General features: G+C 43.5%; 2 protein-coding genes across 3 annotated transcripts in view; both read right to left on the bottom strand.

Annotated features, from left to right (window-relative positions):
• MAP3K3 (mitogen-activated protein kinase kinase kinase 3) overlaps positions 1–11,747 on the bottom strand; it is a 59,542-nt gene extending 47,795 nt beyond the window's left edge. Inside the window, exons 1-2 of one of the 2 annotated variants that reach the window (XM_066627901.1) lie at positions 11,471–11,747; positions 2,823–2,944 (exon numbers count right to left, since the gene is read on the bottom strand). In XM_066627901.1, the coding sequence (XP_066483998.1) occupies positions 2,823–2,944; positions 11,471–11,474 (126 nt within the window). In that variant the 5' untranslated portion in view covers positions 11,475–11,747. Of the gene's footprint in view, positions 1–2,822; positions 2,945–11,470 lie in introns of those variants that run through there. The other variant, XM_066627902.1, reaches the window with a different exon arrangement.
• A 1,063-nt stretch (positions 11,748–12,810) lies between these two features.
• DCAF7 (DDB1 and CUL4 associated factor 7) lies at positions 12,811–24,864 on the bottom strand. The gene is made up of 7 exons (XM_066631269.1): positions 24,616–24,864; positions 22,168–22,326; positions 20,591–20,702; positions 17,717–17,835; positions 17,074–17,283; positions 15,820–15,937; positions 12,811–15,495 (listed from the first exon to the last, which is right to left on the bottom strand). The coding sequence occupies exons 1-7, from the start codon at positions 24,751–24,753 to the stop codon at positions 15,323–15,325; spliced, it is 1,029 nt and encodes a 342-aa protein (XP_066487366.1). The 5' UTR covers positions 24,754–24,864; the 3' UTR covers positions 12,811–15,322.
• Between the last annotated feature and the right edge of the window lie 2,170 nt (positions 24,865–27,034).

Here is a 27,034-nt window from a genome sequence, read left to right on the forward strand (position 1 = left end):
GCCAAACTCTTAACACCAACTAGACACAAGATTCAATTTTAGGGCTTTTCATTTAAATGTGTCCTAGCAAAAAACAATGAGAAATTACGCAGAGAACCTTAACCCAAGAGCTGGTGGGTTACTACCTCCAAAATGCTGTAGCAATTACATAGTCCTTGAGGGGCTCATTATCAACAAACACTCATTTTATAAGCTGTTTTTCCAGTTCACCTCAAGGTCAAAAAACAAAGAGAAAACTTGAAGATGACAAGTTTATGTCAGGATACTCGGAAAATTTAAGGAGTTTCCTATGCCTATGCTGGGGGGAAACTACAAAACACAAATACCACAACCCACATCAATACTGTACTTCTATAGTGTTGCCTGCCCTGCTTGTTCTCCCATCTGTTACCCTGAGATTCTCTTCTGTTAAGTGGGAATCAATGGCTCTCTTCCAATGGACGGAAGAACAGGGGTGGCATGACCGTTTAAGGGTCAGATTTGAGCAATGGGCCTGTGCCATTGAGAGGGAATGCCAGTGGTACCTGTAAGTATGCCTACGACTCTGCAGGCTTTTGCCAGCTTGAAAAGTAGCCAGTCTGATTCTTGTGCTTGCTGAATGGCCATAATGTCCCTGGCAACCAATTCATTCAGGTTAGAACCTGTAAGCCAGGGTTTCTCAAACTGTGGGTTGCGACCCACTTGGTGGGTTGTGACCTGACTGCTGGTGGGTCGCAAAGCTTTAGCAGATAAACTGATAGCTGAGAAGGCAAATGCATGGAACCCCATGGAAAGTGAAACAGCCATATCATGTTTACTCATGAGTAGGTTAACCTGCCTTGGTCCATTGGAAAGGGCAGGCTGAGAGGAATCCAACACCAGAATGGTTCTGATTTGATGAACACAGCCCCCAAAAAACAACAGAGAAGGAAGTCCCTCTGTCCAAGCTGACAAATGTATTGAGCCCTATGGAAAGCAAAACTAAGCTACACATTTGCATTTACTCACGAGTAAGCAAATGTGCGTTGGCTCGTGGTCAGGTCAGGCAAAGAGGAATGCGAGGCCAGCAAAATGGTGCTGATTTGATGAAAAGTGGAGCTCTACAAATGCTCCAGAAGGCAGCCCCCCACCCCAAAAGAATAAAACAGAGGCTTGGGCTGGTAAGGTGAATTTTTTTTCTTTTTAAGACTTGTAAAGCTAGATGGGTCCTGAGAGCGATATGGTTTAAATATAAGAACTTAAATTGAACTAGGCACTGAGTAGGACTGAAAATCTGTCTGATTTTTTTTTGTGTGTGGGGGGGGTATTATTGCAGGCATGCTACAGAGAAAATTCACTTGGTGGAACGGCGCTGGCTTCCCCTTATTTGTTTTACTTTAATTTTATTATTTATAATTATTTTAATTTACTTGATGATATCACTTCTGGCGGGTCCCGGACAGACTGTCTTTCTAAAAAGTGGGTCCTAGTGCTAAGTCTGAGAACTGCTGCTATAAGTGTAACACTTCTCCATGGCTAGGACAAAGAGAGGTTGAGAGGGAAATGGTAGGGGGCCCTGATCACCAACTCTGGACATTCAGGGTTGCTTGCAGGGAGAGGCCTGTCCTGGTAGAAACAAGACCTCCTTCCAAAGATGATAGCATATTCTGGAAGCAGACTGTACCCAACTCTCCTTCAAGCAGCTTTTCCTCCTGGCTAAGGAGCAGCTGGGGAACACCATGTTGGCTGTACTGACATTACTGGGGGGGGGGGCGGGCGGACCTCAGGCTGCTAGGGACCAAGAGCGCTCTGCTCCTTTTCCTCTTAAGAGGGGGATGGGTCAGGACAACCTGCAACACCCAACTGCTATGACAGCCATGTCTCAGCCTTTCTTTGTAACAGGCTCCCTTCCCCATAGCTAGTGGTGCTGTGGGGTGGGAGAGAAAGAAGCAAAAGTAAAAATAAAACATATATACAGTATTTACTAATAAATGCTTCAGAAAAATGTCACAAGCAGCAAAGAGACCCTGCTTTCTGGCTGGTCAGAACTAGAAGCTTGTTTCTTTCCTCTGGTCCAGCCTTCTGCAGTTGGAATTAACCATTAATTACCTGCTCTCCTGTTTGATGATTAAAAGACACCTACTCATACAAATCAACATAAGATAGGCAATTAGAAGAATTTTATCTTATAACCCTGAGTAGCCAAAGCGGGCCAGGAAAACTCCACAGCAAATGTTTTGGATACCAAAAAGAGCACATGCTGATGTTTTAGAGCAGGGGTGCCCAAACCCCAGCCCGGGGGCCACTTGCGGCACTCAAGGGCTCCCAATCTGGCCCATGGGGAGCCCCCAATCTCCAATGAGCCTCTGGCCCTCTGGAGACTTGCTGGAGCCTGTGCTGGCCCAATGCAACTGCTCTCAGTGTGACGACGACTGTTCGACCTCTCACCTGAGCTGTGGGACGAGGCCACCCTCCACTACTTGGTGTTTCACATCCGTGATGCAACAGTGGCAGCGAAGGAAAGGCTGGCATTGCTTTGTGCAAGGCCTTTTATAGGCCTTGAGCTACTGCAAGACCTTTATTCATATGTTCCCTCTCTAATATATTCATTTATGTAAATTTATTCAAATTTTAAATGTAAATTAATTCTTTTTTCCCGGCCCCCAACACAGTGTCAGAGAGATGATGTGGCCCTCCTGACAAAATCTTTGGAGACCCCTGTTTTAGAAGACTTTTTTTAAATTACCCCCAAACAATAGTTCCAGAAGGGTCACTTGGCTCCTTGTGAAATTCATTTGTCTCAGCACATAAAATTAATAAGATCCAAATACCCATTAAAAAGGCAGTTATGAGAAGCATACTACCTGTTTGTTTGAGTGCGGAGAATCTTTGTTCTTCATGCTATCAAAACCAGACAATCTGTGACGCCGGCCCATTTGGAGCGCGACCAAATCCTTCATAATAGAATTCAAGGCCTCCTGTTCATCTGCAACAAACGGTGAGAAATTGCTGAAAATGGCCAAGAATTTTTTTTAAAGATCTCTCATTTTTTTTTGCTTGCTCAGAACTCCTCAGAGTTGTTTAAAATTACCTGCAAATTCACTCAGAATCTGACAAAAATGTAAAGCTATATGTATCACAAGAGATGCTTCCCTCCGTGCTGCAGTTCCAATGAAATAAGCCTCCCCCCCAAAAAAAATACTCTTAGGACAAGAAGGCAAGCTCCTAAAGCAGTGTTTCTCAAACTGTGGGCCGTGAGCCAATTTCAGGTGGGTTCCCATTCATTTCAATGTGCATTTTATTTTTTTATGTTAGATATGTATATGCTTCTAACAATGATAGTCAATGAGGCTGACTTCTATGTAAGTGTGGATCAGATTGCAGCCTTTGGGATGTTTGGAGAACTTTTTTTAAACAGATCAGCAACTGCTTGGGAGAGTTAGGAAGGTTCTTGTATATTTTAAATAAACTTATACTTATTTTAAACTTTTAATTCACTTAATTTGATTTGAATTTGTCATATGGGGGGTGTCAAAATCTTCCTGCTTGATCTTCTGGCCATGACATCACTTCCAGGTTAATGACACCACTTACAGTGGGTCCCAACAGACTGTCATTCTAAAAAGTGTGTCCCAGTGCTAAAGAGTTTGAGAACCACTGTCCTATAGGCATGCTGCAAATAATTTTTTGTCATTTTGGCTGGTCCTAATACAAGTATTATTACTAGACTGAGGCTTAGACAACAAATAATTGAGATACTGAGAAGTTTGTGTTACATTGCAAAACAAAGATAGGACTTTCCAGGTCCTAGTTCCATATTCAATCTTTTAAAAAAGAAAGTTGTTTCAGTCAATCAGCCATCCGTGCCCCTCCCTATGGGGGTGTCAGATTAAGAGACCCTACAAGAAGGAAATTTGACCAAGGGGAGTAGTGCCTAGTGGTTAGTGTGCACCCCTCTTGGCCTCTTTGCCCCACCCCTTTATCTAGATCTGGATGAAACCCCAATCTCCAATCTTTAGATGAAAATCTAAATCCAATCTTTAGATGAAATCCAATCTTTAGATGAAAAGCCCAATCTTTAGATGAAAATCTAAAGAGTTTTGGTGCTTTACTCCAAAACTCAAGAGAACCTATAATATTTTCTATCACTTGCTAGAACTGTCAAATAGTAAATCTACAGTTCATGTATAATGTGATGGAAATGTCCTGCTGCTCATGTATGTTGGAATAAAACTTTTTATTTAACTGATAACAGGATATACGCTGCAATTTGATCCAATGAGATCAGTTGGAACAGCTCAAATGTCACATGGAAGCAGGAGTGACCAAATGCTCGTGGCAGGCTAGCTTATGAAAGCTCCAAAAGTATATGAAAAAAAATGATTTAATCCAATTCTGAGAGGGGAGATGAAATTGAGAGAAATTATTGAATAATTAGGTTCTGTTTCTTACATACTAGATTGATTGTTGTAGTTATCTTCATCCAGAACCACATGTCCTTTCTGTCTGGTAATTCATTTACAGTATAGTTTCTGTTGCACTTTGTATTTTAATGTTTCTCTTAAAAATCAAAACAAAACTAGAAAGTGGAATACTCTAACCATTATATAAATGCTAAGCACTTCACACAAAAATTGCTGTATTCAACCCAGCACAGCAACTGGAAAAGCAGTTATTTGATGGTTTCTGTGCTTCTTTGACTATGAACACATCGGAGACAGGGAAACTTTTTAAAAATTTCTTTTACTACATAAACTATTTTGAAAACTTTTTTTTGTGGATAAAAGCAGCAGATAAATTTTGTAAATCAAAAAAACTCAGCAATCTTAAACCAACGCTTTAAAAGCAGGTCCCCATTATAATTGTACAGACAGAGGAGCCGAGTCTGAGAGATAAATGGCTTGTCTAACACCATTTAGTGAGACCATAGCTGAGATGAAATTTAAACCATGGATTTTCCAGATCACATTCTTTCTTGCTACACAACAGCTCACATAAAATGCATAAGGCAAATTCAAAACAGCAGTTTCAATTATACGAACACTGCAAGTGCTCAAGAATGAAATATTTCTGCCACTTGCTTCATAACACATACTTTCATTTTGTTCTTACTCAGCAGGAAACCAGGTATCAGCAAAAACGTTACAAGGCATTTTCCCATATAGCGCCTGTGCTACACACAGCATTAAACAGCTGAAATTGTTTGAAGTGTTATGGCAGTCCTCACTAAGCACTGAATACAGCCCTGCAGCAATATGGCTTTAATTTAAGTGTTATTATCTGCATTAAGTCAAAAGATAAACAGAACATTCTCTGCCCTTCACAGGTCATGTCAATAGTGCAGATTATTTTATGTATGAAGTTATTTACAAATCAAAGCACATTCATTCTTAAAAGAGCTTTACAATGTACAGTTCTTTTGTTTTTCAGACAACAAACAGAAACATTTCCTCAACATTTAGTTGCTGAATTCAGATGTGAACCCAGATTGCTAATAACTATATGCAGTAATTTCCTCATATGACCACACTGGTTCTCTTCATGCCCCCCAAAATTGATCATGCCTGAAAACCTATGACGACTTATACATGGGTCAATGTGGTGAGTGAAGCAGGAGCTTATAGGAGATTCTGAGAAGCTCCTGGGAAGCTTAGCAGCTGTCTGGTGAAGAGGGGAGTGGGCCTGGGATGAGACACAGGACACAGGGGGTGGACGAAAAGGAGAAATTTTACCAATAATTATGGTATTCAGAAGCAGCCATTTTACCTTCTTCTCCAAACAGGAAGAGAAGTGAAGGCCCTTATGAGAACTGTAGTTTGTATGAGGAAGCCATGGAAGTGCAGCCCTGTACTCCTCACAAAGCCTGCAACTCCCATAAGTACCTTGAACTCCCTTCCAATTTGGAGAAGGTAAAATGCCTCCTTTTTTTTCTTTTTGCTGCTGCCTCAGAACAATTCCTGGTCATTTTCAAAGAATTTCACACACCCCTCAGTTTAGAGGTCTGGTTTTTAAAACACCAGGATGTAATCCTCATTTCCAGTTGAAACAAGGTCCAAGGCACCATTACTTAAGAATAACACTCATGGAAAGCAATGGGTCTACTTCTGAGTAAATAGGGTTGCAACTATGTGCAGCTGCACTTACATTACAATTATTCCTTGTTGCTTGTCTCTCTGCTGTAAATTGAACTGCACACTCCCAGTAATAGTTTTACTGATATGTTGTTTAAAATGCACTTGCTCTGACAGTGCAAGCAGGAAAATTTAAGATTTGTATTAAGATTTGTATTAGTTTGTCCTGAATATATACAGTAGATTTAAGATTTGTATTAGTTTGTCCTGAATATATATAGTAGATTATACCCAGTTTTTTTTCTCTTTTCCTTCTGAACCTGGAGTGGCCACAGAAGTTCAGAAGTAGTATTTGGAAACTGTGATGGACTGGATGTGGGTTAACAAGTTGAGGTTTAATCCAGACAAGGCAGAAGTGTTTTTTTGGTCAGTGAAAAAGCTGATCTGAGGTTGGGGGGGGGGGGGGCGTAACAATTTTGGAAGAATTTGCCCTTTCTCTGATGGTCAGGCCTGCAGCTAGGAACTGCTCTGGATCTAGCCTTGCTGCTTGACAGTTGACAGTTTTCGCCAGAAGTGTTTTAGCAAAGCTTCAATGAGTGCAGTGTTTCTCAAACTGTGGGTCAGGAGACAATTTCAGGTGGGTCCCCATTCATTTCAATATTTTATTTTTAATATATTAGACTTGATGCTACCATGATATGTGAGTGCATTTGGAGAAATGTTACAGATTTGTACTTTTAACAGGCTACTATGCATATGCTTTTAACAATGATAGTGAATGGTAGTTACTCCTGGATAAGAGTGGGTAGGATTGGATTGTTAAAAATTTTCCTGCTTGATTATGTCACTTTCGGTCATGACATCACTTCCAGTGGGTCCTGACAGATTCTCATTCTAAAAAGTGGGTCCCAGTGCTAAACCACTGAACTAGTGTATTAGCTGCATCCTTCCTTGAAGTCAGGTCAAGCCACTGTTGCACATACCTTAGTCACAACTATGGTAGATTAGATTAAAACATGGTATATGAGAGTTGCCTTTGCAAAGTGTTTGGAAACTGCAGCTAGCACAAAATACTATGGCCAGACTGCCATCAGCAGCTCATGGTACAAATCTGTTGATTTCATTATTGTTTGATCTACACCAGTGTTTCTCAAACTGTGGGTTGGGTCCCACTTGGTGGGTAGGGAGCCAATTTCAGGTGGGTCCCCATTCATTTCAATATTTTATTTTTAATGTATTAGACTTGATGCTCCCAGGGGATGTGACTGAATTGGGGGAGATATGTGCTTTTAACAAGCTACTATGCATATTCTTTTAACAATGATAGTCAGTGGGACTTACTCCTGGGTAAGTGTGGTAGGATTTCAGTCTAGGATTGTTAACAATTGTCCTGCTTGATCACTTCTGGTGGGTCCTGACAGATTCTCATTCTAAAAAGTGGGTCCTGGTGCTAAGTGTGTGAGAACCTCTGATCTACACTGACTCCTAGTGCATTTCCAATCTCAGTTAAGATGCTAGTTACCACCTTCAAACCCTACACATTTTGGGCCAAGGTAAAGGACCACCTTCTGCACATCAACCAGTCTGACAGTTGATATCATGTTCTAGGTCTCACAATCATCAGTTGCAATTGATGGAGATTCATGACACAACCTTTGCACTCCTGTTGTCATAATTCTGGTCACCAGAAAACTTACTTGATACAGTTTTACAAACAGTTAATAAAACATTTTTCTTTTGGCACACCTTCGGACTGGAGTACATTTTCCCTTTAGTTACTATTCTAATTATTATGTGGTTCCTGATTGGTTCCCCCCCTTTTGGCTGCTTTGCTTTTTGTATCTGTGTATACATGCACATACACAAGTTTTTAATTGATTGTTTTATAATGTTTTTAATTCTGTATGTTACTTTGTTGGGCTGAGAGCATAGAATTAACCTAAAAATATAAACAATTTTAATGGATGGAACTCTGCCTTTAACTTTTTTTTTTTTAACTATTGGCCAATAATGCTTATAGACAACAAAGGCTTGGAAAGCAGCTAACTGCCATAAACTAAGGTAAATTACATTGAGTCCTCCTTTAAAGGCAGTCTGGATGTTAAGTACAGGTATCTCACTCCTCAGCTGTTCACCTACAAAGTAACAAGAATGGATAGTAGAGTACTGTATACAACACAATCCTGTGCATGGAGTCCATGGCATGCATGAGACTTACCGCAAGGGAAGTGTGTAGCGGACTGAGTTGACATCCTAAGTTTGCCTACTCAAAAGTAAGTCCTAGCAAGTTCAGGTAAGTTTGTATAGGATTGCAGCCTTAGGGCACAATCCTAACCAGGTCTACTCAAAAGTAAGTCACATTTTGTTCAATGTTAACCCCTGCTAACTGGTTGAGGCACTTTTTCAAGTGGGTGCTCCTCTTTTATTTAGCAGGGGGAGAGTAACTGGCCCACCTCACCCCAGCAGTGTCTTTTCTAGTGGCTGTCTGCTGGTGTTGCATCTTTTTAGATTGTGAGCCCTTTTGGGACAGGGAGCCATTAGATATTTGATTTTCTCTGTAAACCACTTTGTGAACTTTTTGTTGAAAAGCAGTATATAAATACTGTTGTTGTTGTTGTTCAATGGGGCTTACTCTCAGGAAAGCGTGGTTAGGATTGCAGCCTTAATTTATTAACTTTTCAAATGATATACTTCCACTTACAGTGTGAACAGACAGAACTGAATGCAAAGTGGGCTAATGCTAACAAAAGAACAATGTAAACATGGGGTAGTCACATTAGTCTGTTGTAGCAAAAAAAAAGAGCCTTGTCGACCTTAAAGACATTCATTTCACATTTATTTCATCATAAGTTTTTATGAACTATAGTCTGCTTCATCAGATTCATGACACAGTTCATTATGCTCTGTGGATTTGATAAAGTGGACTGTAGTCCACAATGGTTCATGGTGAAATAAATTTGTTAGCATTTAAGGAGCTACAAGACTCTCTGATATAAACAAAATCTCCTTTTCTCACACATGCACACACACCTCAAACTGCAGAGATTCCATATAACCTGAATGTGTAAGGATAAATGCTCAGATTTCCCCCAATTTACACATCAACCCCATCTTTCATTTATTTCACTGTATAAAGAATTTCATGAATGTTTGTTAAAAAAGCAGTATACAGGTGGAGCCTATTTATCCTCAGTGGATAGTATTAGTATTCCGTGATTCAGCACAATTAACAAAAACCGCAGTGTGCTAAATTCCATAATTACACAAATACACTGCAGATTGACACTTCCAAGATGGAAGGAAACTAAGGCAGCTGTTATCAATCCCCTCCCCTCCGTACTCAGCCCTCCCCGTTGCCAGCTGCCCAGCTTCTTTCACAGTTGGGATGATCTTATAAGAATTCAGCCCTATGCTTTTCTACTCAGAAGTAAGCCCCATTCCAGTTAATCGGCCTTGTAGGCTATATCTCATGCTTTGCTTGATGGGAAGGCTTGCTTGTGTGATTGCCTGCACCATGTAAATGGGGGGGGGGATTTGGCAAACACTCCCTGGGTTTTTTAAAGCAATCCCCTCTGTTGCTACCACACCTGCCCCTGTGTGTGTGTGTGTGTGAGTTTGTGTGTGAGAGAGAGAGAGAGAGCTCCACCTTGCTGCACGTGTCCTGGCTACAGAGATTTTCAAGTCCCCCCTTCCCCTCTACAGCCTCTTTGCTGGCTCAAGGAGTGTTACTGTTCCTTTGCAAGGGGAACCTCTTCCAGGGCCCAAGGGCTATTTCCCTGCCTGGGCCAGGCAGAGCCTTTTTTCAGTGTTTTGGGCTACCTGGAAATGCAGCGAGATGCCAGTGCAGGGCAAAGGAGGCAAAGGTGTGACTTTCGGCTCCCCCACCCCATTCCCACTGAGACAAATCCAAATCCGCAGATAAAAAAATCTGTGGATAAATAGGCTGCACCTGTATAAATATTTTCATAATAATCTGACCATACAGAAACCCCCATGTCCCAGGAAACAAAACTGCCAGTATTCACCTGACACAACCTACAACTATGCTCCAAGCATCCAACCAACTTTAAGATCTCAAAGCATACAGCAGCATTCCAATTCCTAACAGAGACCCTACCACTGTTTTTCAAACTGTGGGTCAGGACCCACTAGGTGGGTCATGAGCCAATTTCAGATGGGTCCCCATTCATTTCAATATTTTATTTTTAATATATTAGATTTGATACTGCCATGGTATGTGACTGCATTTGGGAAAATGTTACACATCTGTACTTTTAACAGGCTAAGGGTACAATCCTAACCCAGCAGTGCCAGTGGGACGTGTGCTGTATCCTGCAGTTGAGTGTCACTCACAGAGCCCTCCTTTAAGTAAGGGAATGTTTGTTCCCTTACCTTGGAGCTTCACTGCTCTTATGTCAGTGCTGGAAAGCACTGACATAAGGGGTTAGGATTATGCACTAATATATATATGCTTTTAACAATGGTACTCAATTTGACTTACTCCTGGGTGAGTGTGGGTAAGATTGCAACCTAGGATTGTTAAAAATTTTCCTGCTTGATGATGTCACTTCTGGTCACAATATCACTTCTGGTGGATCCTGACAGATTCACATTCTGAAAAGTGGGTCGCAGTATTAAAAGTTTAAGAACCACTGCCCTATGTCAAATAACTAGCAACATCCTCAACTCCATGATCAAGAGAGGAGCTCCCACTCTTACAGAAGTCAGGCACACAACTACTAGATCAGCCATCTTCAACCATTGTGCCGTGGCGTACTGGTGTGCCGTGAATGGTCTGCAGGTGTGCCGCGGGCATTTGGGGGAAGGTCACTTAGTAGTAGAGCCATTGGGAGATGTGAGCCCCCCACCAACAGCACGGTGCGCCTTGTCAATCGTCAAAAAACCGACGGTGCGCCTTGACAATTTGAGTACCTTCCCAGTGTGCCAAGAGATGTGGCTCCTCCCACCTCCCTGCCAGGCTGAGTGCCTCGCCCCCCTCCAGCTACGCCACTGCCCGTGTGCAAGAGGTGGAATTACATGAACAGCAGATGTGACACAATTTGGGACTGCAGAGATCCGGAAACAGTGGAGTGCTCTGCAGGGCAGCTGCTACACCCCAGAGGAGGGCTAAATACCAGACCGCAGCTCCACTCATCACAGCTGCACCTCCCACTGAAGCCCTCCCACTGTCGCCCAGAAGCCCGCCCTCCAGACGGGGTGCCCTCCCCGTGACGAAGAGCGCGAGCAAACCAGTCTGCACACACCCGCAGCTGCCACCTCAGCAGCCCCCCGGCGGTCTTCCCGCTTAGGGCCAAGCACCCCCACCCCCACAGCGCGAGGCTTGTGTGACGTCAACACTGCGCCCAGTGACGTCAACACTGCGCTGACCTGGCGCGCCCCACTTCCCTCACGCGAAAGCGCTGCGCTCCCCCCTCCCTTACCCATCTCGGCGATGGGGGAGGGGGCGTGTGAGGCGCGCGCCGTCACTCAGTCGACCCCCCGCCTCTCTCGCTGCCGTTTGCCCGCTCCTCACGACAACCGCCTCCGCCGCCGCCTCATTCCAGTGCTTTGGCCCCGGGCGCCCGCCTCAGCCTCGCAGCCAGCCCCGTCCCAAGGCCCTAAAGGAGCGGCGGCCGCTTCCCGCGCTCGCCTTCCGTCGACCGGGCCTTCCTTCGGCCGCAAGAACTCTCCTGAGCGCAGAGATCCCCGAACGAGCCTCTCGCAGCCACGCATGCGCACTGCCCCCGAGAAAACCAGCCTCTCGCCCCCGCACCAAGGGCGCATGCGCAATCGCGAGGCTGCCGCTACTATCGCGACAACTGTCGCCTGCCAGTTACAGGAAAAGAGGCGGGGAGAAGGAGGCTCCGCTTCACCAATCAGCGAGAGGCCTCGCACAGATGTTTTCCCCGACCCCACGTGGCCACACTACCGGAGCATCAGAACTTTTGTCCCGTCTGAAAAGATACGTTCCCCCCACTGTGGCTACAGCCTGCTGCTCCACCTCCGGTAAAGTTCTGACAACTTCCTACAAATAAGCTACACCAGTGTTTCTCAAACGGTGGGTCGCCCATTTCAGGTGGGTCCCCATTCATTTCAATATTTTATTTTTCATGTATTAGACTTGATGCTACCATCGTATGTGACTGCATTACAGACCTGTACTTCTAACAAGCTACTATGTATATTCTTTTAACAATGATAGTAAATGGGATTTACTTCTGGTTAAGTGCAGCCTTGGATTGTTAAAAAATTTTCTGCTTGATGATGTCCCTTCCAGTCATGACATCACTTCTGGTGGGTCCTGACAGATTCTCATTCTAAAAAGTGGGTCCCAGAGCTAAATGCATGAGAACCACTGGTGTATAGGATTGTACCCACCATCAAGCTGTTCTTTAGCATGTAGTTTTTCTCTCTTTCAGACTACACACACCTCAAACATTTGATTTCTATTCTATATTGGACTACTTTTGACATGGTATGCTAGTCAACATTTCAGGAAGACTTATATTTACTGAAATCAGTAAATATAGGTTGCAGTCCTAAACACATTTCCAGGTGAGTAAGTCCCATTCAACATAGCTCGACTTACTTCTGAGTACATGCACATGTACCACATTGTAATCCTTTGCCCATTTACTCTCAAGGAAGTGAGCAGACCAGAACTTTCTTCTGAGAAATATTCTTACTTCTGTGTAAACAAAGTCAGGCTACATAAAAAGGACAAACCTGATTTTTATTTAAGCCTACCCCACCCCAAATGTTTTATCTTTACAACACTGTGAACAATTTAGAAATGTTCAGTTTTATTAAAGTGTAAGAAAGGCAAAACACACACTGGGAAGTAGGAGTGGAACAAACTAAAGTCTACACAGGAAGCAAGATCAACATTTTAAAAATTCCAGCATTCTATTTCAACCTTTTAAAAAAACTGTTCTAAAATTTTTTACAGTGTTTCAATACAATTCCAGAAATCAGATGTTCAAAATCAAGTCCATTTCATTATAATTTCTCCATAAAAAGAAAAAGGGAATATTGCAACAAGTTAACCACAGTCTGCCACATAAAGGGAAGATTAAATCTAGTGCAGCAATAACTTTGCCAAACAATATTTAATAAGAAAATATATGCAACATCCTAGACAAAACCAAAAAAGGAACATAAATTGCTATTGCTTATTTGAAAGAAAAGAATCTGGGGCTTTTACACACTCATGCTACAAAGTTCACACCTTTAGGAAAATATCACAACAGGAGGAGTACACAAGTGAACATCTTACAGTTTACTACTGTTAGTAAAAAAGCTTCAGTTCAGATTAATATCCTGTACAGTAACATCTTTGTTCCTTTTAAAGAGATACCACATACTCATCACTTGATCAATAACCCAACACCTCCTAAATTGTTTTGCAAGTGCATTATAGATTTGCAGGTCTTCACTGCTTCACTGAGTACAACCTTAATTTACTTCATGCCCCTGACTCAAGTGCTTTTGATCAGTGCTGTTCAACTCATAAACAAACTGAACAGGAACATATTGATTGAATATAATCCCTTGATATCCATGGGACTATTAACAACCTTCTAGTATGTCCTAACGAGAAAAGTTGGCAATGGGTGGGTGAGAGACGGAAAGAGTTGGGCACTTTTTTCCTCTTGGGGCAAGAGTCGTCAGTATTGTTTTGATCAACATTTATACACCAGTTACCAAATTTCTCACAACACTGTACTGAAGTACTACAAAACAGACAGGTTTGCCACTTTTCCTTTCATCTCATTATGTACATAACTGGTGGTGATGTCTGAAAGGGTCTTCTCACCACACTTCCCTCTTCCAATGCCTTATATTATTGTGGATAAACCATCTAAAATGTAATCATTTCTGGTCTCCCTTATAACCTTTGGGGAAGGCAGCATTACCATCCAATGAGAACTTCTGAGAAGTACTTGAGGACAATCACAAATACATTCACATTTAATGTTGCAAAGAAGAGCTATCACTAATAAGCTGATGATACCATGAAATTTCAGCATGCCTTGATGCAGGAGTTAAGAGGTAGCATCCCAATGTACCTATAGAAGAGAAGCTTGGGTATCTTTTAGCAAATTGTGCCTGGTCATATTATGAAAGTTCTTAGAAAATTCATGCCACCATATATTAATGAATAGAAGCATCAACATTTAAGCTAAGCATGTTTTCTACACTACCTTAGGGAAGGAATTTTGTATAATGCTACATACATCTCATTGCTGAGATAAACAGTTCTGGGAAACAGTCTTGCACAATTGAAAACACTGCTTATCTTCAGAAAACAATTGCTGCACCTCAAAGTCAATGAGATCACTTGTGGTATCTACATTTCAGTGAGGAATGAAATGCAGGGGGAGTGCAACAGTAAAAAGAAACATTCATGCACACAGGTGCCCAAGAGCACTAACTACTTTGATGCTACACAGGCATCTACACATCCACACTCACACACTGGTTTTACTTGAGGACTGTGGACTTCACATGGGGTGGATAGAAAGGAGGATATAAGATTACTATCCAATAATCAAGTTAGCATGGCACACCAAGTTAAAACATTACTGGGGGAGGGGGAAATCAGGAAAGAGACAATGAAGGACAAACTGTAGTGATGAGAGCAGAGACCTAATGGCATACTAGATTTATGGGAGGTAGGGAAAGAGGGTCCAGCATGACTGTTAGGTCCTTGGTTTCTGCATGAGCCAAATATAGATATTGCAGAAATTGTCACAACACGCAATGTCCTTGTGAATCACTGAACAACAGTTTTCATAGAAATAGACCTTTAATTGCAAAGGAAGCCCTTTCAGGGTTCATCACTAGCATTAATAGAAATAAGACTGGGTTGGATGGGGGAAGGAAGGTAGAACAGGGAGAAACAGAAAATAACTGTTTACTAAATAGGAAGTTCACTTGGTATCCCATCACTAGAATGATGAACACATTTCAGGCATCTACAGTAGCTTATATTGTTTCTGCAAGGTTGCTAATGACAGCAACTCCTCATTTAACATAAGTGACTGTCACAAATGCATTTCAGTTTAAAGAAATATTCAAACCCCCAAAGGCTCAGTTCATTCCTGCATTTTTTGAGTAACAAGGGGAAGAGGAAGAGTTAGTAACATAGACCCAATAACTCCAGTTCTGAGCCTTTCTAAAACAAGTTGACGAGAGCAAGTGGCAACATCTGGATGGAATTTTGTTCTTAACTTTATATAAGTGAGGGCAAATAACCATCTGTTCCATTTTTCCCTACAACACAGCTGTTTTTACACTCTTAAGATTTCCAGACAATTATTGTAACAGATTGCTATCCAGTCCGGTTGAGTCGATGCCCACTGTACATTGTTGATTTCTCCTTCTGCTGTGTAGGCCAAGATTGGATCCTCAATGGCACGAGGCATTTGCTGGATGTCCCAGATAAGAGCTTGATGGTCATCCGCTGCAAAAGGTGAAAAAGCAGAATTAGAGCTAAGGAAAAGCCAGCTCTGTCCACAATAGTTCAAGCAATCCATATACTCAGAAGTGAAGGAAAGCAAATTCAAGTAACATACTTGGATTTATTGCCACTATTGGTTTTTAGCCCTGGCTTATGTAGGACACTTTGTTGTACATTAATTGTACAATGCAGGAGATTTATTTAATGACCTGAGTAACTCAAGACTGGCTCCAATTCAGGAAAGCACAGCTCTAGGTAATCACCCAACCACTCCAGGGCATGAAATTCCCAAATGAAAACAGGTTGATAAGAACTATTCTTACTTACCTGCTGTGCAGATATGGCAAGAGGAGTGGGGTGCCCAAGCAATGCCATTCACACATGCTCTGTGGTTGTTCAGCCTCGCAACAGGTGTACAAGGAACTCTGACATCCAGAATCACCACCTTAGAAGGGAAAATGATACCAGGAATAATGCTAGCAAAGCAGCTTTGGGGGGATCAGAAGACAAAGATCGACACCATCTCTCCCAATAGCTTTTATAACTTGTTTCTTTGCCTAATCTCTGCAGGATACGAAGCAACCATACTGCACACCCGCCTTGTAATTAAGAACATCCTAAACATTACACTCTATATCTTCTCCGATAGCACAAGCAAGGAAAATACAGCAGTTCCCCCCCCCCCCCGGCCCCAAATCAGTCAAGTGTCTTGAGTGTCCTCAGCTCTGTCATAAAATGTTGTATTCTCTTATAATACAGTTCAAATAGTAGGAATTGTAGGGAATGCATTTTTAGAATGAGAATACATTCGAGTTTACATTAGAATGTAACATTAGATGTAAGAGAATACATTAGAATACATTCTAGAATTAGCACATAAAGTTAAAATCACATATATACTCAATATTACTTTGAAAATCTTACATCAGAAAAATACATACTGTTCCTAAAAATTACAAGCAACAGGGAAGGACAGGAAGGAACAACAGTTTCATTCTCTAATCTCACTGTCAGGCATGCAATTTGGAAGTGGAATGGAGGACAGAATCACCTGCAATTTTTAAACTGCTGTTTTTCTGATTCACCAACTATACGAAGTTGAAATCATACAAGTCAATGTGCCCAAGATGAGGGGTGACTGTATATTTTGTTGCATACATACTTGGAAGTCTATTTAATGCAACATGGGCTGACCAGTTTGCTAAGGTAGCTGGATGAGGACAAACCACAACTGAACTGATGCTACAATGAATAAGGATAGACCAGTTCACCTGAACGTGCAACCATGACAGTGAGCACTTGCTTCAGGCCCAGCTTGCTCATGTGTTCCAGTTATCCCTACTTGATGCAAGCACATGTGCCCTATGTCATATTGTATGAAGCATACAGTTGAGGCAGCTTTAAGAAATTTCTGAAGCAAACAGGGTGACCACAAGGTATTCTGCCTATAGACAGAAAATGCAGCTATTGAGGCAAAGAGTCCCGAACAGATATGGTACCTAGCAGTACCATACAAACTGCTACCATACCATACAAAGACTCCCCCAAACAAAATACCAACATGTGGTTCTCACAGCTCACCTCCATGCCATCCATTGCCATAGTTGCTAGGTAATTAGGGTCTTGCTTATTCCAGCAAAGGCGAAGCAATGGATGGTGCTGAGGATCCTCATAGATAATAGTACTGTGTTCCAAGTGTCGCAGGTCAAACATCCTCACTGAACCATCAGCACCAACAGATGCGAACATGTCTCTACCACCTCCAGCACGGCTGAATGCAATATCATACACCTGCCCGGGGCAAAGGACAGAAAAGAATTGCAATGATGTTGTGTCCCATTGTCAGGAAGAATGAAGAAAGAAGTTTGGTATCATAGCATAGTATCAAGCAAATTCAGAAGTACTGCAAATGTATATTGTCAAGTCTGTTGAGTTAAGCGAAAAGCACTGGCTTACACAGTGGAATAGCCACTTTTGTGGATGAAGCTTTCCTAGAAGGAATTTCTCAGGGCTCTTACTCCTATTTCTCTTCTGCCAAATGGCTTTTTTGTGTTGTATTCCTTCCTCACAACCAACCAATTACTATAGAGAGGTGAACTCAGTTCTGGTATGCTGTACTAATAGCACCCTCACACTAGACAGGCAACTTTACAGATTAGAACATGTTTTCCTAATTATATAAGTTCAAATGCCCCAATGGAGAGAAGGAAAAGTGCGCTGTCACCTCTTTGTCATGGGCAATCAGCTGGGTCTTGACGTGGCCCGACACCAAATTCACTCTTCCCAAGACCTGACCAGTCTCCAAGCCCCAGATAGTGCAAGTTGTGTCAATACTAGAAGTGCCTAGAGTAAGGGAGGGGAGAAAACCCCACAAATTATATCAATTCTGCTTAGATGCAACAAATACATGACTCACTATACCAAATAAATTCATAATGCGCAACTTCAAAAATTTCCCTCCCATGGTTTTCTGTTTGTACAGATGGATTTAATGACTTAATAAATTCTATGTTCTGACAAGTGTAATCTTCAGGTTATTTTTAAAATGTAAATTAAGGTAATCACTTTTTTTTTTAACTGCTATTTTAAAATGTTTTACATCCCTACAGTTGGTATACCCGGTAGTAATTGCTTGAATCCTAGTTCCATGTTTCAGCACGATCATTCTAAAGTTATTTAAATTGACCAGTTGTATAGTAGACAAAATAGAACTCTAGAAAATCTTTATACAGGTCCAACCTTATTATACATGATTTTTTTATATACAAATTTGACTCAACACAAATGGTCACTGCAAATGAGAAGGAATGTGCTGGGGAGAAGGGGAAAAACTGCATCTCTTTAGTTTAAAAAAACTGCATTTCTTACTGTTGTACAGAGACAGTCATGCAAGAGATCATTCCATTCTTCAGCTGAACCAGGCAAAGGCAGGGGGTCCTTTGCATTTCCAATTGCTGACTGCCTCTCTACAATAGTGAAAAAAGCTGTTTTTAAGCCACAATTGTAAAGGTACCCAGTTTAATTTTTTAAACTGTTTTTATTTAAAACACATTTTATGGTATCAGTAGGGATTCCCAGACTCAAACTCCTGCAGATGTTGAGGCAAGACCTTATTCCATTAGGAGCAATGGAGGGGCAAGACACCTAGAAGTGGATCTTTAAGTCTATTTTTCCACTGTTTATCCACGGATTTTTTTTATCCACTAGGGGTTCTGGAATGGACCCCAAGTGGATAACGAGGGACAACCCGTACAACTTGCAAAACAGTTGTTATGGCTCAATGAAATTAAATGCTAATTCTCTGTAACCTATAACATTATGCAAATAAAGGTATAAATCTGTGATCTTTAAACTCTTCCGAAGTGTGAAACCTGCATTAAGTCCTTGCGGGGGCGGGGGGAGACAGCGGGGATGGGGAGAAGGCAGTGATGCGATCCCCAGGATCACACCGCTCAGGGGAGCTCCAGGGACTGGAATGCACTCATCAGTCCCCGCAGCAGCCATCCTGGAGTGTGGGGAGCCCTGTGCGAGCGTCTGCAGGGCTCCCCAGCCTGCAGGAAGTGAAAGTGGAGCGACTGCGCTCCACTTCTGCAAAACCGGAAGTGGAGCACCATTGCTCCACTTTCACTTCTGCTGATCTAGGAAGCCCTGCAGAGGCTTGTGCAGGGCTTCCCGCACCCCCAGGAGGCTGCAGGAGGCTCTGGTAAGTGCACCCAAGCCCCTGCAGCCCCCTGAGCGGGGCGATCCTGGGGATCGCACTGCTGCCTCCTCGGTGCCCCCACCCCTTAAGGGGAAAGAGGTCAGGGCCCTCAGGCTGGGGTGTTGCAACACCCCAGTCTGAAAGCCTCTGGTGTAAATGAATGAAAAACGATCTATATTCGCTAGCCTAAACAGTTCCTGGCTTTTATCCTAGAACAGGGGTGCCCAAACCCCAGCCTAGGGGCCACTTGCAGCCTTCAAGGGCTCCCAATCCAGCCCGTGGGGAGCCCCCAGTTTCCAATGAGCCTCTGGTCCTTCAGAGACTTGCTGGAGCCCGTGCTGGCCCAACACAACTGCTCTCAATGTGAGGACAACTGTTCGACCTCTCACCTGAGCTGTGGGACAAGGGCTCCCTCCACTACTTGCTGTTTCACATCTGTGATGCAGCAGTGGCAGCAAAGGAAAGGCTGGTTTTGCTTTGACCTTTGCAAGACCTTCATTCATATAAGTTCCATCTCTAATATATTCATTTATTCAAATTTTAAATGTAAATTAATTCTTTTTTCCCTAGCCCCTGGCAAGGAATATTTGTGCATCAACTGGGGTGGCGGGGTGCCGATTCTTTCAGGGCTAACAAGAAGTCCTCAACCCCATTTGCTGTCAGATGAAATCATTACATGATTAAAAAGGTAGGCTGCCACCTGCATAGGTTCCACTGACTTCATGAAATATTTGACAGTGGAGCAATTGCTAGCAATCAGCTAGCAATTAATACAGTATTTGGTCAGTTGACCAACCACAGCAGAGGCTAGTTTGATAATAGTTGATAGAATGAATCGTTTTAATATTCCCAGGTATTTTTCATATTATATGTAACTGAAATGTGCAGGAATGGAGTGATAGTTATAAAATGCAAAATTCAGCAAATTTTTTTTGAAGTTAGTGTTTTGAACAATATAATCAGCTTGAAATCATCCAGCTGAAGCTTTGTATCTTTTAGCTTGTAGAAATAACATGAAAAGCATCTGTCTGACTGCTCTGAACATCTACATAGCAGTTGCAGCACACCACTTAGGACAATCTCTGGTCGATTCAGCAGATGTTAAAACTTTCCTGGTTTCAGCAAACACTTAACTCAAGTATAGCTTTTCTACTTCAAGGACTTCTGGCAAAAACTCAAATCCCAAGAGACTGAGCAAAGTGCTCCAAGTACTCCTTACTCTAGAGAATTTTGTTCATGAGAAAGTTTTCAAAGCCCACCCAAGATGAACTTGCTATAACTGAGGGTCACCAACCATCATTTTATTATAGCAATTTTTTTTCTACCTTACTTAATTCAGAATGCCAATATTTTTCATTTTGATTCCCACCCCTCCACAAATTCGTGTTCCAGACTTACCCAATAGATAAGGATCCACTTCATTCCAATCAAAAGATGTTAGTGGGGCACAGAAGTCAGAATTCTTATTGTTGTTCAGCAAACACTCTAACCTGGTCTCTGTTTCACCCACCTGTGGCAACACATTTCAATAATCGCTTAAAAATATGCGCACCACTTTTATGCCCTGCCCTAGAAAACAGTTTTCATGTTCCACTGCATCAAAGATACTGAACTTTACAGTACAGTAAACTGGCCCAGATACAGTAACTGGCCCACCTCACCCCAGCAGTGTCTGTCCTAGTGGCTGTCTGCTGGTACTCATTTGCATCTTTTTAGATTGTGAGCCCTTTTGGGACAGGGAGCCATTTAGTTATTTGATTTTTCTCTGTAAACCGCTTTGTGATCTTTTAGTTGAAAAGCGGTATATAAATACTGTTAATAATAATAATACAGTATATAGAAAGAAGACAATGTGTCGTTTTTCACTGTGATTTACAGGAAGTTCAATTTGTCAAAAGAAAAATTTATTCTAATTAAAGCACCAATAAAATCAAATTAGGTTTGAATGGTAACTATCTGCAAATGGTTTACACAAAGGGAATACTTTGTTTTTGCCTACTCAGTTTTTATACCACTTTCCTAAGAATTCAAATTAGCTCATACAAAAAATTAGCACCACATACCTTTTCAATATCTATATATATGAAAAGAAGCATTAAAAAAAATTAAAGAGTTAGAAAGTCTTTTCCAAATACAAATGTTTTAGCTTTTTCTTAAGAACCACAAATGTGGGACCTGTAAGGGTCTCTCAGAGTAAGGAATCCAAGCAGCTGACACAAAGAAGGCCACCCAGATCTCTGTTAGTCATGGGGCTGAGTGCAGGATAAGGAACTCAAGGGGCAGGGAAGCCAATATGGGAGGTGCTGTGCATGCTCTCATCAACTCATCCCTGAAACATCCTTGCCAACTCATCAGTTCAAGGTGGTGGCATACTGGACCAGCTGAAGCTTCCAAACCATTGTGAAAAAAGATGCCCCATAAACAGCACATTATGATGGTCCAGTGCTTTTTAGCCAGTTGTATTTTGGAGTAGGCCAGTTGGTATTTGGCCCCACTGTCACAGAGACCACATGACACTGCTATGCCTCAGCTGATTCCACTGAAACTGTCTGGGACAGCATTGCACTTGCTGAAAAAAACAGTTGTGCTGCAGCCCGGCATTCTGAAAGAGACATTAAGCAAGAAGGATACAGAGTGGAAGAGAAATCAGAGGGCAGTAAGAACCAGAGAAACCTTTTCCTTGCTGCAAGAACAACTTAAAGCAGCCCATTTCTCCCACTGCACCACCACCAATCTGGATTCAACTTCAATTTATTTACCCACATCCACCCAAAAATGGTTCCACATAGAGTTTTCACTACCTCCCTAGAATTAGATGGCTGAAACAAAAAGTAGAACTGAGCTTCTTACCCTTTTGTTCCAAGTTTCCTATCCACCAGTTACTGGTCAGATTACACAGCATCAACACTTCTAGGGCCTACTAGTGACCTTGGTCTCAAGAAACTAGAAAAATTCCTTCTAAACAATTCACTTACTCGCCACACTCGCAGGTAATCACCACTGGTTGCCAAGAGATCTGGATAAACTCCTTTGGTGTCTGGGATCCACATGAGCTTGGTAGTGGGATATGGGTGATCAAAGGTGTTCCTGCAAATGAACTCGGAGCTTTCCTCATCCAGCCCAACTAGTTGGACCTATAATAAGAAGTTATTCCAGTTCATATACTTACAGTCTTGGAATCCCTGGGTCAAGTAAGCCATTAGCTTTAACAAAGTATTAAGGAGATAAGTATATGACTTTTTCAATGCTTTTGAAATTACTCACTCAATTTCTCACACACTCCTTTCTAGGTGGTCAGTTGTTAACAAATTAGGCAACTTTAATTAAACCGATCTTCCTGCTCCCCCCCATTCCAGCTTTACCATTCTTTGTGGTTCCCTGAACAGCCTAGACCAGAGATGTCAGACTTGTTTCATACAGAGGGCTGAAGTTAGTGTTCATGGTGCCTGCCGAGTGCCGGAAATGACATCATTAAGCAGAAGTAAGCACTTTGTTCTCACACAGACTCATTAGCTGCAAATGACAGACGAGAACATGTGCAAATCTTGTTCATCTTTTCAAGATATGAAAAAGCCCAATTATCAAGCAGGGAGAATCCAATTGAAACAGGGGCCACATAAGGGGGGCATGGTCTGGTGGTTGAGCAGAAGGCTGCCTAAAGAATATGAAGCAGGAGCAATCCTGGTTGAAGTTTAGATGCGAGATTGAAAACTGATAATGCTGTTGTAAGACAACAGAGCCAGAAGAAGACAACAGAGCCAGGAGCATTTGCTGTTTACAGCAGTGTTTCTCAAAATGTGGGTCATGACCCACTAGGTGGGTCGTGAGTCAATTTCAGGTAGGTCCCCATTCATTTCAATTTTTTTAATATATTAGACCCGATGCTACCATGGCATGTGACTGTATTTGGGGAAATGTTACAGACCTGTACATTTAACAAGCTACTATGTGTATGATAGCAAATGGGACTTACTCCTGGGTAAGTGTGGGTAGGATTGCAGCCTAGGATAGTTAAAAATGTTCCTGCTTAATGATGTCACTTCTGTTCATGACATCACTTCTGGTGGGTCCTGATAGATTCACATTCTAAAAAGTGGGTCCCACTGCTAAGTGTGTGAGAACCACTGGTTTATAGCTTGGTCGATCTAAAACTGCTCCTGTCGGAAGCTCAGAAGGCACACCCAGGTGCCAAATGCAATGACCACGCTGTGAAGGATTCCATCTGGAAGAGAAAGGATCTAAGATTGCCCATAGAACAATTATTAGAAAAACTCATTTGTACTCCACTATGAAGTTTTGTAAGCTGCCTTGGGCATTTCTATCAGTATGGGAAAGGCTGGATATAAATATCTCAAATTTTTTGGGGGGAGGGGGTTTGCATTTGACAGGCCGGCCTCATGTTTGACACCCCTGGCCTAGACTCCTTTCCTTAGGCTTAGCACCCACAGCAGTGAATCAGGTCCCCAGTCAGGTCCCCCATGCTTTCATGGCTGCTCCACCCAAGGCACAGTTGCTCTCTCCCCACAGCTGCACTTCTACCCCCTGGCACAAAAGCACTACGCCAGCGATTTAAACCTCTCTCATCTCCTGGCACACTGACAAGGTACCAAAATTGTCCAAGGCACACCAAAGGTCTGGACAAAGCAGACTGCACTGACCACAGGGGCTCACATCCCCCAGTGACCATACTAACCAAGGATCCTCCTCCAAACTCCTGGGGCAAACCTGCAGACCATCCAGGGCACACCAGTGTGCCACGGCACATCGGTTGAAAATGGCGGCATTGTACTTTCCCCCACTCCTTTCCCCCAGTGTCTGGAGGCCCCGGGCCCTTTCCACAGGCTGCCTCGTCCACCTGTGGTCCTTCCTACAGGAGCCAGCACATGCTGGTCTCTCAGTTATCACACCCAGTGGCTCGCCCTTCCCCTGGAGGAGCTTCAGCTTGGAACGCTGGTCTGAAAGGCGCTGCTGCTCTTTCCGTTCAGCCTGGGAAAGGCTCCAGCCGGTGGCGTAGCTGGAGGGGGCGGAGCACACAGGCTGGCAGGGAGGTGGGCGAGCGGCCCCTCCCTTCGGAGCCGTTCCCGGCGGAAGGGGGCAGGGAACGGCTCCGAAGGGAGGAGCAGCTCGCCCACTTCCCTGCCAGCCTGAGTGCTCCGCCCCCCTCCAGCTACGCCACCCAGCCCTCCCGTGGCCACTGCCCACCACGCAGCAGTGCAGAGGCTGTGGCGACTGCTCGCTCGCTCCGTGCCAGCCGCCCCCCACAGGGGCTCCCCTGCCCGAGGGGGAGGCGCCCTGAAGGAGTGCCGCAGCCTCCTCCTGCCCTCCAGCCTCCACCCCGTGACGGCGACGACCGAGGCCGCCGGGGAAGGGGACGGAGCGCAGCCGCTCACGCCTCCTCCCCACGCGCCTGCCGCGGTGCCCACCTTGTTATTGTACTCCTCCACGAAGCTGCCCAGCGCCAGCCTGAAGCGCTTGTCGGGCCTGACGCTCCAGTTCATGGCGTACACGGTCCATGGCGCCTCGTACTTGTAGATTTCCTTGCGCTTCCCGTGCAGCGACATGGCGGGCGCACCAGGCTCGCTCGCTCCCTCAGCCCCGCCGCCAGCAGCCGCGACCCCGACGGCCGTTCTTCGCCTCGCACGACGGCCGCCCCTCCAGCCGCCCTGCTCAAACCCTCGCCGCTCATTGGCTGCACCCGACGCCACTCCTCCAACTCCCGCCTTCTCATTAGTTGCAAGCGCCCAATGAGATTGTTATATTGGCCCTGGGAAGGCGCCCATTAGTGGGAAAGGACATCACTCTACGGTAAAGCCCGCCTTTCCGAGAACACTGCAGCGTATGGACGCCTGCTTTACTGGCCGTCTGGCAAAGAGACGTTCGGAAGCATAGAGATAGTAAACCCAGGGTCTAGAGGTGCACACTCATGGTCTGAAGACGAGTCTTCCTAGTTCATTTTTTTTTAGTCTGAGTTGAAGTGACAACTGCCCATAAGCCTCCTTTAAGGAGGAGTTTAGCGTAGGCATGACTGGTCAGCACCGTGTTACCACTCCTTGCAGAACAATAGGTAGCAATAAAGACAGACGGTCATAATATTTCAGATGTAGTTGATGCAAACATGAGTTTTGTTCAGGAACTTTTATTTTTACACGTCCTGCCAATGGAAATATTGCAGGTTGAGACTGAGAGCTCAGCCAGTAGCAGCCCTTTGCAGAGTACTCCAGGTTAACATACCCATCAGCACACTCCTATGGGTGCTTACTTAGAAATAAGGTGCTTGTGAGTCCTATCCGAGGCAGGTCTACTCGGAAGTAAGCCCTATTATGGTCAATGGAGCTTACTCCCATGTAAGTGTGGATAGGATTGCAACCTCGGTGCCGTAGGGTTTACTCCTAGGAAAATGTGCATAGGATTATGTCCCATTTTGATCTTCTGGGGTGGCTTAAGGGCCAAATCCTATCCAACTTTCCAGTGCATTCAAGTGCAGTTTCCAGTGCAGAACAAACATTCCCTTATCTTGAGCAGGGCTCCATGACTGCCTCCCTAATCCAGGATGCCCCACTGACAGTTGGATAGGATTGAGCCCTAAGTAGTAAAAGCACAGTGTACCTGCATATGAAGTACCTGCATTCAGGTGAGTGCTGGATTTGACCTGGAGGGGCCAATGGGGGGAGGGAGTTACTCAGTTTACCTTTGCTGTGCCCTGACTTTGTCTCAGTGTTATCTCCTGGTTCCAGCATGTTTTCAATGTGGCTGTGTGATTCTTTCAGGTGATTAAACATAGGCACAAGTTGACAAAATGAGTTCACTTCACATATCTGTATTTCCTATAGTTGCTATACCATCTGTCTGCATCTTGATAACTTGCATGTACTGTGTACTATTACCATGCAGACCTGTATTCATGACATAGGATATCACTGATAAAGATGGAATAGGTGACAGTTTGTAAAGCCTTTAATAAAGTTGATGAAGCCACTGACTATAACCTCAGCCACTACTGTAAGTATAGGTATTACTGTATTATATATTATATTAGTATTATAGAGGCTGGTTGTAACTTCCACTCCAGTCTTCAATATGGGCATAAGCAGTGGATTACTGCATGATGGAAAGCCCAATCCTAACTAAATTCCCACACAGTGATGTGCTACTCTGTTGCCTGTGGAAGAATTTCAGCTGCTAGAGATCTCCTCAGGGTATGAAAACATTTGTCCCCTTGCCCCTGGGTAAGCCCCAGCAGCCACTATAAGTCAGCTTGGACCTGCACCAGCTATATCAATGCCGTGCAGCCAAGTTGATCTGTGCAGGCAGATCATGTCCAAAAATGGGGATAGGATACAGTGCATGCTAGTGCCGCTGATCATGCCCCCTCCCAGATCCAATCCATCCTCTACTGTTGCTGCCCTTCCCCACCCTTCCTCCGCTCCTGTGCTGAACTTACCTGATTCAGCATGTGTCTTTCACTCCACTGGCCCACTTGGGAAGGCTATGGCATTTTCACCAGTGCACTGGCTACCAATGCTGTCACAAAGTGCTTTATGGTGCTTTTGCGACAGCTTACGCTGGCAGAACATGTGTTCCGCTGGCACATCTGTACATCAGGATTGGGCCAACAGTTATCTTAAGCCATCAACTTAGCTCCCATGTCACATCTGAAATATAGGGGTGTCGATAGTGGATTACATTACATAGTTGTCATAAATCACTATCAGTAGTTTCAGCTTACTGAAATACAGGCGTAGTATTTCTTAGCCTCACCACTCTCCATCTGCAATATGGGGACTATAATACTGGACAGTTTATTTCTCCATTCCTAGTTCAGGAAGCATTTGCAGAGCAATT

This window comes from Tiliqua scincoides, chromosome 5 (genome assembly GCF_035046505.1).
Source record: "Tiliqua scincoides isolate rTilSci1 chromosome 5, rTilSci1.hap2, whole genome shotgun sequence".
NCBI lineage: Eukaryota > Metazoa > Chordata > Lepidosauria > Squamata > Scincidae > Tiliqua > Tiliqua scincoides.